Raw genomic sequence first — 12584 nt, 5'->3', positions numbered from 1 at the left:
TTCCCTTTACCTGCCAGACCAGTTGGCACCTTTGTCCCTCTGGAATTGCTTTTAAGCTCCACAATTGTGTCACGAAGACAAAAGCTTCAGCGAGGAAAACCCAAAATGATAAGCAGTGGCCTGATATGACCCCCACCTCACCCCTGTTAGGACAGCAAAGAGGACGGTGGTGGATCCGAGTGTGGAGATGCTTTTGCAGTGGCTGGAAGGGCTGCAGACACTGCAAGTCAATTCCAAGGGGGATGTGGCAAGCAGAGAGCTTTTCAAGGGCCTCTCTGTGGACTGGCTGGCTCCTGCTGTTCCAAGGGATTTGCCTTGACAATAGAAAGTCATGATTGCTGGAACCTTATCCCAGGAGATGGGTTCAGGGTGGGCTGCCACCCACAGAGGGCCTCCGGAGTGCTGTCAAGGAAGGCATCAATTCAACACACTCACAGAGCAATTGGCATACCTTGGGAAGTCAAGGTGTGCACGCCGCTCCAAGAGAGCTACAAAACGCTCATAAACAAAAACGCACACATACTTACAAGTGCATCACAGGGAACTGTAACAAAGCAATGCAACAACTCTCCACATGCAGACATATGCATCCATTCAGCAGCATTTTCACAGAGCATCTAGGCACATCTATAACCTGCATAAATAACTTTTAAAGTAACTCTGCTGCACAAATTCATATTCCGGACTGCACATATACCCAGAGTTCCAGTATCCTTCCACTCCACATGCCTTGCCTGGCCCCGTTCCCTTGATGTGAACATCCCTTCCCTTCCCTTCCCTACCCCACCCCACCCCCTCCTGCTGCTGGCCATCTCCATCCTGGGAGGGGATGCTCCAAGCCAAGGGGTGGGAGGTGACACGGCAAAGCCGCACCCTCCACACGTAAGACAGACAACCAGGGAGGGGGTGATGTCAGAACTGGCTTTAAAGTTTGGTTGGGGGGGACACAGCAAGGATCAAAGGAGATGGAGGGTGGACGAACAGGGAAAAGGAAGAGCGAAGGGTTCACTGACGTATACCCTGAGACTGTCAGCTCCACAGCTGGTGAGTTTGGGGAAGCTTTGGTCTACAGACATGAGAAGGGGCACAGGGAGGCCATCTAGACCAAAGAGGGTCCAGATGCTACTGAACATTTGGGCGGTGGAAAAGCTGCATGTGAGAATGTGTCACTACCATACCAGGGGTTGTGCAGAGGAGGATTTGGGAGCCAGCACGTCAGTGATGTGCTTCCAGCTCTGAGCAGGACTTGAAAACTGTGTGGGAAGAAGTCTACAAAAGCCTTCAGGAAACATTTGCAACGCTTCCTTTTTAGAGCTTTTTATTAGAACCATAAACCAGGGTCAAGCAGGTCTGGGGTGATCTTTGTTTCTGTACGTTGTTTCTGTATTAAATGGGAAATGATGTTTTGTGGTATTTCTTCTTCTTACACCATTGTTGAGCTTTGGAGGAGAGACGGACAGTGAGATGGGAATATTCCAGGACGGTGTGTCTCTAGCTCTTCTCCTGATGACCTATTTATTGAGCATCTATCCTTATTTGCTAGCACAAAGCTTGTGTGTTAGATTATATCTGGTCTCTATTGAGAATTCATTATTTGTAAGCAGGTTACACAGCAATGAGCATTCATCCTGATTTGCTTGCAAAGTTTTTATATGTCTTCCCATTCATCATTTTGTCATTATATGTCTTCCCATTCATGCACTTCTCAGTGCATCTCCCTGTCTCTTTCCTAATCACAGAAAGTCCATCTCTTTCTTTATTATATTTATATGTCCCCTATTCCTCCAAGGAGCTCAATGTGGTTTTTAGAGTTCTCCTATTCCCAGTTTTCTCTTCACAACAACCCTGTAAAGTAGGTTAGGCTGAGGGACAGTGACTGGCCTAATATCAGCCAGTGAGCTTGTGGCTGAGTAGGGATGTGAACCCTGGTATTCTGGGTCCTAGTCCAACAGGTACACTACATTGGCTTTATTAAAGTGGTTGTTGTGCTAGAATGGAGCACTTTAATCACTTTTAATTGTAAACCTAAATTTCCCAGTATACACTTGAACCCCTTCCACAGAATACCGACAGTCTGGAGACACTTTGAGGTTGGGGTTTGGTAGGAGAGAATATCAGGAGAGCTTATTTGAATACTGTCTGTGGCTTTCAGAACCATCTTCTGTGCTCATCACAACACTAATCACAAACTTAATTCTGATCCGAGACCAAATTCCATGAAACCACCAGCAGATGGTGCCTCCTGGCCTTTTTGCAACCCCAAATCAATCCCAAATTTGTGATGGAAGCGGAAAGCAATGTAACTGTGGTTGCATGCACACCATACATTTCAAAGCACATGACTCCTTTAAAAGGAATCCTGGGAACTGTAGTTTGTTAAGGGTGCTGGGAATCATAGTTCAGTGAGAGGTAAGCTACAGTTCTCAAAACGTTTTGAGGAAAGTCATGTGCTTTAAATGTTTGGTGCATGTGCAGTTTCGGTCCCTTGGTTTCCTGGAAGGGGCAACCCTTCCATGCATAGTCGAGGAACCATCTGTCCTAGTTCCAGATCTTGTTCAGCATGATTTTAGCCAGGAGGTCTTTTAGGAGGGGAAGAGTTGCCACAGTCTCCACAAAAGCAGGAAACTTGTCCCAAGGAAAGAGCAAACTCATTTTCCACATGACAGCCTCTAAGGAGCTGGAGGAGATTGCTGAGTGGCAGGAGACTAAAATAGGCTGGAGGGGGGCTTGTAATCCCTTGGGGGCAGCCTCTCCCAAAACACTTGGATGGAAAGACATTAATGAGAAAGCTGTTTGGGCTCAGATCCCTGGGGGCTCAAGTTCCTCTATGCTGGGGTCCCAAATTAATTAGCTTTTCAGGTGAGCCTATTGTGCTCCCCTCACTCTCACGATCTCAGGTTCTCCCAGGGAGTGGGGGCTGGAGAATCATGTTCCCCACAGTTAATCCTAGGGATTGCAGGGAGGAATTGGGGAAAGGGTGCGGGGAAATATTGTTACCGTTCCGGCACTTCATTATCAGTACAAGAGGTAAAGGTTCACAACACCTGATGCTGCCAGGTGCGGCTTCTGAAAAATTATTTGAAACACTCACAGAACTTACAAAGCAGGAGACCCTTTATGAAGAAGAGACAGTTGCGACACAGCTTTTTGCAGCTAGCTGGAGCAATATCCAAGTGGTTCTAAGAAATATAAGGTCTGCTTGCTGCCACTCACCAGGATCACATACCAGGGTTGGCTCAAGCTACAGCATTCTGCTGTCCTGAGCCAAAAATAACAATTTTTAAAAATCGTTCTACAGGTTGGGAAGTGTGGGGAGCAATATGCAGGAGGAAGAGGGCTGTTTCAAGGGTTGTTCCATTTCCAGCTCTTTTCATAGAATCATAGAATTGTAGAGTTCGAAGGGATCCTGAGGGTAATCTAGTCCAACGCCCTGCAATGCTGGAATATACAGGTGGCCCTCATGGGGATTAAACCCGTGACCTTGATATTATCAGCACCACACTCTAACCAGCTGGGCATGAGTATGTAAGGTCCAAACTACGCGGGGCTGGCAAACATGCATAAATGGAACTCCCAAGAGCCTTCCGAAAAGGAAAAGCAGCGTTGGGAGGGAATGATCTAGAGCAAAGAAGCAAGACCAAGCAGACCCCACAGCTGCAGAGTTCTTGTTGTAGCAATGTCACATTAAGAGGAGTGCTTTGAGATGTAGGCGGAGGGGAAGGTGGGGGTGAGGTTGGGTTAAAGGAGTAGGAGTTGAAAAGTTCTCAGTCCTGAGGGGCACTGGCAAAGTTTTGGATAAAGGTGACTTGTAGGTCAAGACAAAGAGATGCCAGTGGATCCTCTTCTTGCCTTCCAGATGTGGAAGTTCCCCTCTGTAAGAAGTTCCCCAATGTACCAGAACCGGCTGGGGTCTCTCCGGCTGCACTTTCCTCCCTTCACACAGCTGCCGCCCCTACCAGGAGACGTCACAGGACTACCTTCAGCCAGGACCAGCTAGATCACCTGGAGGCAACATTTGCAAAAAACCATTACCCTGACATTTACTGCCGAGAGGAGCTGGCCAGGGCTATCAAACTCAATGAGGCTCGCATCCAGGTACCTGCTCAGTACGTAATGGCCCCAAGAACATATGGACACTGCCATATTGGACGTGTTAAAAGCAGCCTGCAAGGGGCCTTTTGGAAACTGGGTCTCCAAGGCACTCACATGTTGTGCCTTTCTACAACCATGGGACAAAGAAAGTGTCCTTTTTAAAGTCACATTTAGAATTAATTTCCCCCTTTGGTGTTTTTCATTCTATGTTTTCCAAATAGTGAGGCAGTATTTTACTAACTGCATTAATGGGTGTATGGACTTGAAGCTCTCTGTTTATGTAAACTTAAACAGTTGTGTTACATGTATTTCTTTATAAAAATATTTATAGGTCACTAATTCATATAAAAAAATCAGAGTGCTTCACGACAATTGTACATAAAAATACATACAACAAAACCCATAGAAAATACTTAAAATCAGAAACCAAGTAACAATTGTGGAAAGATGCATTCTTAATTGCCTGAAGGAATGGAAAAGTTTTCAGCAGGCGTTTAAAAGTTGAAACAGAAGGCGCAGGACCAGACCAATGTTACTGGTTACATGTTGCTGTAACAGAGATTCTATATGAGAAACTGAAGCACCCCCCCTCCCAATACCTACTACTTTTTTATTTTAACAAACAAAAATATTAACCAGAGAACCAGCTGAGTGTGCAAAGTCCAGAAAGCTGCTAAGAATCTCTGCTTGGGCCCACAATTCCAATCTGTCTACCTACATATACCTATGTATAAATGTGCATCATCCCCCTTTTGCTTATTGTTTTGTAAGTAGTCCATCCCAAACACACTGCACAAGCTTATCTCATAATTTCCTGCTTCTGGCAGATGTTTACCTTCTGCCGATGTCCCAGAACATTCTTAGTTTTCTTAAAAGGCTGGCACTGACAAGTTATGGATTTTCAGGAATAATTCTATTCTAAGCATCATTGCCGAGATGCCTTGCCCAGGGAATACAATACATAATATGCATTTTCTCTCTCCTTGTGCTGACAGGTTTGGTTCCAGAACCGGCGAGCCAAGCAGCGAAAGCAGGAACGAGCACTGCCCAAACCAGGCACCCCTGGTATCCTCTGTCCCCTGCCTACACCCCTACCTCGACAGTACCAATATCCCCCCACTCTTGGGTCACATCATCACCTGCCTCGCTTTCCCTCCACCTACACTCTGCCACCCCCACCTCCCCCTGCTACTTCTGCCCAGTTTTCCTGTCCTGCCCCCCACCACCCTCAACCCTCCCATGCTCACGAAGACTGGTACAGCCCTCTGCGCTCCACAGCTGCTCCGCCACCTCCTGTGCTCTCTCTGAGTCTCGACCCCAGCACCCACTGGAACTAAGAGCTCTTTCTCTGCAGCAGATTGACAAGGTGCAGGAACACAGGGCAGGGGAAATTATCATTAAGATACCCAAAGATGTGAACCATTGTCTTGTTTATTCTGCTGGTAGTGACTTCCATTAAGCAATTGTGCTGCATGTGCTTGACTGTTCCAGTGATAAACAACAACACACACACACACCACTGCCAAACAGTGATATGCATGGTATCTGAAGAACAAGCTCAGTCTAACACCTTGTTTAAGCCACGTCAACGTATCTGCTGAAGAACCCCTGGCCCTTTGCTACAAAACCCCTGTGCTTCTCAAAGTCTTCTCGAATGGAGAGAGAGGACTTGGTCCATGTAAGGTGCTGCCCAGGCCAGTTGGGCCAAACCTTCACATGAACAACTTAGAGAGCAACCTAGAACCCCAAACTTCTCAGTATCTGCAATTTGAAAGTAGGGTGATCCGTTACGCATTGCCAAAAAAGAGGATTTGCAGCACCAAAAAATAGGGCACCAGTTTGCATAAAATTTGCATATGCTAATTTATATGTATAGACACAAATCTAGAAATAATTACTATAATTTAAATAAAATTATAAAACAACTCACCATAGTTGAGAAGATGACAGGCACCAGGTGCTACTAAATGTTGATGGGCCCTCCAGCTCTCCTTGTGGCTCCTTATTTTTAAACTGGATTTGAATTGGACAACCCTCAAACAGCTTCAATTAAAGGACTGTCCTTTTCAAAGGACATGTGGCTACCCTAACTGCAGGGGAAGATCAGTAATGGTGAGCAAACTACCTTTGAGAAAGCCCTGATAAAGTGCTGAAGAACACTGGAGGTTTCCATTAGAGAGAGACATGCATATTTGAGCAGAAAGAAAAATTGAACTGTACTATTTTAATTTGTTCTGAAATAAATGGATAGATATGAACTTGTATTAATATAGCACCAGGAACAGACTCCAGAATCAGTTCAGATAGCAGAACTATGAAGACAAATGTGAATACCTAAACAAATGTAACTGCAACAGATGAAGAGACAAAAATTATTTGTACAAATAAAAAATGAATGAGATCTTAAATAACAAAATGAATGACAATAGGGAACTGGTGAGTGTTAGAGATCTTGCAAATCCCTGTTCCCAAAAATGCAGTCTGAAAACCATGGCTTTATGCTCTTGGAGGACAGATATGGTCCACTATATTCCTCACAAGTTCATCAAATATTTGCACCATTGTCTGTTTTTGTGTAATTTCAGGGATGCTATTCAAATCAGAAAAAAACACATTTTAAAAAGATACATAAAATTTTAACACACCACTGCCACAACTAATCCCATCTGAAAATTTCAGCTCACACATCAGAAGATCTTACACAGCAGCTGCCGGATAAAGCTTAGATAGTCCACCTCGGCTCTCACACAAAATGCCTGTATATTTTCATATACCTGTTATGCCTTTTAAAACAGTTTAAGTTAATAGGCCTGCTATTTTTCCGCTTCAGACTCTCTTTCATTACACCCAGGGTGAATAAAAATCAATGATTTTTTTTAAAAAAAATAAAAATTTGATTTTTTAAATTTAAATCAGTTTTTTTATTTAAATCAGATTTTTAAAATAAAATGCTTTTGGAGGGAAAATCTTTCTAAAGATAGTTTTCTATTTAAGTTACATTATAGTCCAAAGACTATTCATCAGGAAATAAGGATTTGTTTTCAGTTTTTCATGTGTACTAAATCTCAATCTAAGGTTTTTTTTTTTTAAAAAAATACCATTTAACCACATCTGTTAACAAACATGGATACATATGCTATAATGTTATTGTTTTAGTTAAATAAATTGTTTAAATTGTTAAGGTAATGATCGTTTTTCTCCTTCCAATAAAGTACAGCAGAAAAGTTGTCCAAATATGAACAGTTAACTTATTAAGCCTCACAATAATCTCATAATTATCTGTCAATGTATTTCTAATAGTATAACCAAATCAGTAATTTTTGATATAACTGTAAAAACTACTCTGAAAATTTATTATTCCAAAAATGAAACCTTCATCTGGTTGTAAATATTAAGATTATACAAACAAGAATGAGTCTTTCTGTAAAAAAAAATGATTTAAATCAAGTCTTACTGACTAGTGATTTAAATCAAGTCTTACTGACTCATGATTTAAATCGTGATTTAAATCAAATCCACCCAGATTACACCCTTGCAAAGTGTTTATGTACCGTGGTACATACGCTTCAGGTTACAGACTCCACTAACCCAGAAATAATACCTCGGGTTAAGAACTTTGCTTCAGGATGAGAACAGAAATTGTTCTCCGGCGGCGCGGCAGCAGCAGGAGGCCCCATTAGCTAAAGTGGTGCTTCAGGTTAAGAACAGTTTCAGATTAAGAATGGACCTCTGGAACAAATTAAGTTCTTAACCCAAGGTATACTGTATTTAGCTTTTAGACCTTGAAGGATCTGAGATGGATGGTGGTGGATGTATTTCAATGTACCTTCACACCCTCCCACATTTCAGAGATGAAAACTGGGGTGCTCTTGTGTATGTGTGATGTGCCTCGAGTGGCACACGACAAATCATTGCCTCAGAATGATTTTGTCCCTCCTCCGCCACCACACATTATGTACTGCTGAAAGCTCTTTTTGGCCTACTACTCCAGATTTCATTCATTTGCTCTGAAATAGCCTGTCTAGTCTAGCACTGGCCTCTAAAAGAATGAAGCAGGATATATTAGTAAACTTCAGAGTTTTCAGTTTTGTTTTTTTTACAAAAGACTTTGTTTAATAAAATGCTAGATGCTAAAATGGATCTGCTGGTTTTTGTTGCAGGACACTTTCAACTCAAACAGAAAAAAAAAATCACAGTGACATCTAAATTATCAGCATTGTTTGGGGAGGGAAAAGATGGAAGGAAAGTGGCACCAAGGGATTTTATGTCTGTATAATTTCCATGCTTGTGCCTTAAATAGATGCATGTCCAAATGCATCTACCCACCTATTGGGAGCTTTAATTAATCTAGAGGAGCTGAAGCGTGAAGAATTCTAGTGCATGTGTGTGCAAATTAATACAATCTTGCAAAGGCGTTCCCCAAAGACATAACATTCCCCAAAGACATTCTCTCTTTCAAGAGAATGATACAAGAACAATAAGGACTACCAGTAACTTTTACAAAGTGACTGCTGGAATGTGCTCACCTGGTCTCAAATGCATATGCATGTAAACAACTGCACATGGAACACATGAAGAAATTATTATTATTATTATTATTATTATTTTGACTTATTAGTCACTTGTTATCTAAGAAGGCCTCCAAGAGACTTATATTTAAAAGCATAAACAAGAGCACATTATTCCATAAAAGATAAATAGTCATTTTATTATTTTTATTATTATAAAACTTTTATGTTTTTTACCGTAATTCGAAACAATCCTTCCCAGCTGCAATAGAAAACTTTTGCATCACAATAATAATAAAACATAACACAGACCATCAAAAGTCGGGGGGGGGGCGAGGTACCTTTTTACCTGGCGCTGAAAATATGTCAGTGAGTGCCAGGCAGACCTCTGGAGAAAGCATTCCACTGTTGGGAAGCCAAAGCTGAAAAGGCCCTCTCCTTTGTCATCACCCTTCAATTTCCCTCAGAGGAGACCAGAAGATGGGCCTCAAGTGAAGATATAACAGTCTAGGTTTATACTGTGAGAGGCATAAAAAGTCGTAAAGAGATTTAAAAGTAAAAAACAGCACTTTGCATTGGGCTTGCAAGCAAATATATATGCAGCCAGTGTAATAGGAACAGTACTGGTATGCTTGCTTCAAACCTATGAGAAGTTAGGCAGCACTAATTGAAGCTTCGGCACTATATTCAAAGGCATCCTCACAGGAAGCTCATTACAATAATCCAATCTTAAGGTTACCATGGTGTTGGTATTTGTCTGTCTCAAGAGACAATGGAGTGTGCTTGTGGGGGTGAAGTCAGACTGCTGCATTTACAGCACCAAAGTGACCTCCCCAGGCACAAGCCTGGGCAGCGTTCATGGAGATCTTGGGCTGCCCAGACGACAGGACCCCTCTCAGCCTCGCTGATGTGGTCCAGAAGAAAGCAGAGCAATATGTCTGGCACCAGCTTGGCTGCAGGAGTTGCAGGAAGGAGGCATACAAGGCGCCATCCAACCACCTTAGGGACTCTATTTTTTTTTTTAAAAAAAATAATTTTTATTGATTTTACAACATAAACAAAAAAAACAGACAAACATAACACGACTTCCCCAAACCTCCCCTTCACTGCATCCTTGTTTTAGAATTTTTTAGCAATCCTTCATCCCATTTTATATTTAATTCTCTTTAAAGTTTTTTAAGTTTCAATTTTTACAGCTGTAATTCTTTATATCCAATCCCTTGACATCTTAACATTCCGAAATTTTACAACAATTTTTAAGATAGATTTTGAATTTTTTCCAGTCTTCTTCCACTGTCTCTCTCCTCTGGTCACGGATTCTGCCGGTCATCTCTGCCAGGCCCATAAATGCAGTCACCTTGGTCTGCCATTCTTCCAGAGAAGGTAATTCTTTAGTCTTCCAATACTTCGCCAAAAGAATTCTTGCTGCTGTTGTTGCGTACATAAAAAATGTTCTATCTTTCTTTGGAACCATTTGGCCTACCATGCCCAAGAGAAAAGCCTCCGGTTTCTTTACAAATGTCCACTTAAGGATTTTCTTAATTTCATTATAGATCATTTCCCAGTAGGCCTTAATCTTCGGGCAGGTCCACCAAAGATGATAAAAAGTTCCTTCGCATTCATTACACTTCCAACAATTATTATTGGGCAAATGATATATCTTTGCAAGCTTGACTGGGGTCATGTACCACCTATAGATCATTTTCATTATATTCTCTTTTAAGGCACTACATGCCGTAAATTTAATACCTGTGGTCCATAACTGCTCCCAGTCAGCAAACATATCATGACCAATATCTTGTGCCCACTTAATCATAGCTGATTTAACCGTTTCATCCTGTGTGTTCCATTTTAGCAGCAGATTATACATTCTAGACAAATTCTTAGTATTGGGTTCTAGCAATTCTGTTTCTAACTTTGACCTCTCCTTCTGGAATCCTAGTTTCCTGTCCTGCTTAAAGGTCTCATTAATCTGGTAATAATGTAACCAGTCTCGGACTTTAGGTTTCAATTTCTCAAAACTCTGTAGTTTCAACTTTTCACCATCCACCTTAGGGACTCTACTCCAGATTTGATTTTAGCCTTCTTTTCCTGAAGATAGCCTGCAAGGCAGTGGAGGGTTAGAATCAGTGTTTTCTCCCCCCACCCCCAATGAACTACCATCCCAAGTTGATGAGCCCCATCTGCCCCTCACTTCTCTCTACAGCATGTGCAGAAACTCCCTTCTTCACCATCGGATTCACTATTGGTCTCGTTCGTAGTGTTGTAAAAATCCTGCCAATTGCCCAGACCATCTCTGTATTCCACAGCTTTATTAGGACTTCAAAATATAAGCCAGCCACACCAACTAGAAAACTCCCCAGAGCTCTCTGGAAACCAAGTGGATCCATGAGTGTACAAACTGCCACTTCATATACATTAGTTGATTGAGATTTATTTTCCACTGCTGATAATCAGATGCTATAATTAGGCAACTGTGTTTTTTTCTAAAAGGGAAACGTTTTCCAAATTGATGCAAGAAAGGCTAGGTAAAGGGACCCCTGACCACTCGGGCTTATGGCGCTCATCTCGCTTTATTGGCCGAGGGAGCCAGCGTACAGCTTCCGGGTCATGTGGCCAGCATGACTAAGCCACTTCTGGTGAACCAGAGCAGCGCATGGAAACGCCATTTACCTTCCCGCCGGAGCAGTACCTATTTATCTACTTGCACTTTGACGTGCTTTCAAACTGCTAGGTTGGCAAGAAAGGCTACTGCCACATAAATACAACATGCTGCAGCTTGAGAAGATCCTCTAGTAATGTATAACAGTGTGGGCCAAAAAGCTCAAGCAGAATACATTTACAGCACACAAAAACATCCTTATTGTCATTTTGAGACATGTTGCAGGGCAGTTATTTTATTACAAATTCCAGAAAGCTAGCCGTGCCTGTTGCAACAGTCTTCTCATGCAAATTTTACTCAGGAGCAAGTCCTATGTTCAGTGGTATTTCTTCCTTGTGCAAGTTTTTAAAGGAACAGCAACACTGAATTCAGTGGAACTTGTTTTGGGGTAAACATACATTAAGGTTAGGATTGCAGTCTGAGCACAAGGGAGCAAACTGCAGTCTAATGCAGTGTTTCCCAACCGGTGTTCCGCGGCACACTAGTGTGCCGCGGGACGTCGGCTGGTGTGCCGTGGGAGGGAGGCGAGTCGGACGCCCCGTGCTCCACGCAGGGAGCGCAAGGCTTGCGGGCAGCAGCCTGCAGCGCGGAGCACGGGGCGCCCTCCGGAGGACGCCCCGTGCTCCACGCAGGTGTCCGCAAGCCTTGCGCACCCGGGGGATCTCCCCCCGGGAGCGCAAGGCTTGCGGGCAGCAGCCTGCAGCGCGGAGCACGGGGCGCCCTCCGGAGGACGCCCCGTGCTCCGCGCTGGTGTCGGCCAGCCTTGCGCACCCGGGGGATCTTCCCCCGGGAGCGCAAGGCTTGCAGGCAGCAGCCTGCAGCGCGGAGCACGGGGCGCCCTCCAGAGGACGCCCCGTGCTCCGCGCTGGTGTCCGCAAGCCTTGCGCACCCGGGGGATCTCCCCCCGGGAGCGCAAGGCTTGCGGGCAGCAGCCTGCAGCGCGGAGCACGGGGCGCCCTCCGGAGGACGCCCCGTGCTCCGCGCTGGTGTCGGCCAGCCTTGCGCACCCGGGGGATCTCCCCCCGGGAGCACAAGGCTTGCGGGCAGCAGCCTGCAGCGCGGAGCACGGGGCGCCCTCCGGAGGACGCCCCGTGCTCCGCGCTGGTGTCGGCCAGCCTTGCGCACCCGGGGGATCTCCCCCCCGGGAGCGCAAGGCTTGCGGGCAACAGCCTGCAGCGCGGAGCACGGGGCGCCCTCCAGAGGACGCCCCGTGCTCCGCGCTGGTGTTGGCCAGCCTTGCGCACCCGGGGGATCTCCCCCCAGAAGCGCAAGGCTTGCGGGCGGCAGCTGGCAGCGCGGAGCACGGGGCGCCCTTCGGAGGA

General features: G+C 44.5%; 1 protein-coding gene and 1 long non-coding RNA gene across 2 annotated transcripts in view; one reads left to right on the top strand and one right to left on the bottom strand.

Moving 5' to 3' along the window:
• LOC309332571 overlaps nucleotides 1-12584 on the bottom strand; it is a 264539-nt gene that overhangs the window by 188694 nt on the left and 63261 nt on the right. Inside the window, exon 2 of the long non-coding RNA XR_014152187.1 lies at nucleotides 10683-11167. This is a non-coding gene — a long non-coding RNA (uncharacterized lncRNA). The remainder of the gene's footprint in view (nucleotides 1-10682; nucleotides 11168-12584) is intronic.
• LOC309331928 (homeobox protein prophet of Pit-1-like) lies at nucleotides 671-6065 on the top strand. Its single transcript, XM_081844494.1, has 3 exons — nucleotides 671-1044; nucleotides 3857-4095; nucleotides 5088-6065. The coding sequence occupies exons 1-3, from the start codon at nucleotides 966-968 to the stop codon at nucleotides 5427-5429; spliced, it is 660 nt and encodes a 219-aa protein (XP_081700620.1). The 5' UTR covers nucleotides 671-965; the 3' UTR covers nucleotides 5430-6065.

Source organism: Podarcis erhardii (genome assembly GCF_964252035.2).
Source record: "Podarcis erhardii genome assembly, chromosome: 17".
In the NCBI taxonomy this organism is placed as follows: domain Eukaryota; kingdom Metazoa; phylum Chordata; class Lepidosauria; order Squamata; family Lacertidae; genus Podarcis; species Podarcis erhardii.
This window is presented reverse-complemented; position numbering and strand designations above follow the sequence as displayed.

Coding starts and splice junctions, on each gene's coding strand:
- LOC309331928 (XM_081844494.1), top strand. CDS start 966: ATGGAGGGTGGACGAACAGGGAAAAGGAAGAGCGAAGGGTTCACTGAC. Junction 1,045..3,856: donor GACTGTCAGCTCCACAGCTG/GTGAGTTTGGGG, acceptor CTTGCCTTCCAG/ATGTGGAAGTTCCCCTCTGT. Junction 4,096..5,087: donor TCAATGAGGCTCGCATCCAG/GTACCTGCTCAG, acceptor TTGTGCTGACAG/GTTTGGTTCCAGAACCGGCG.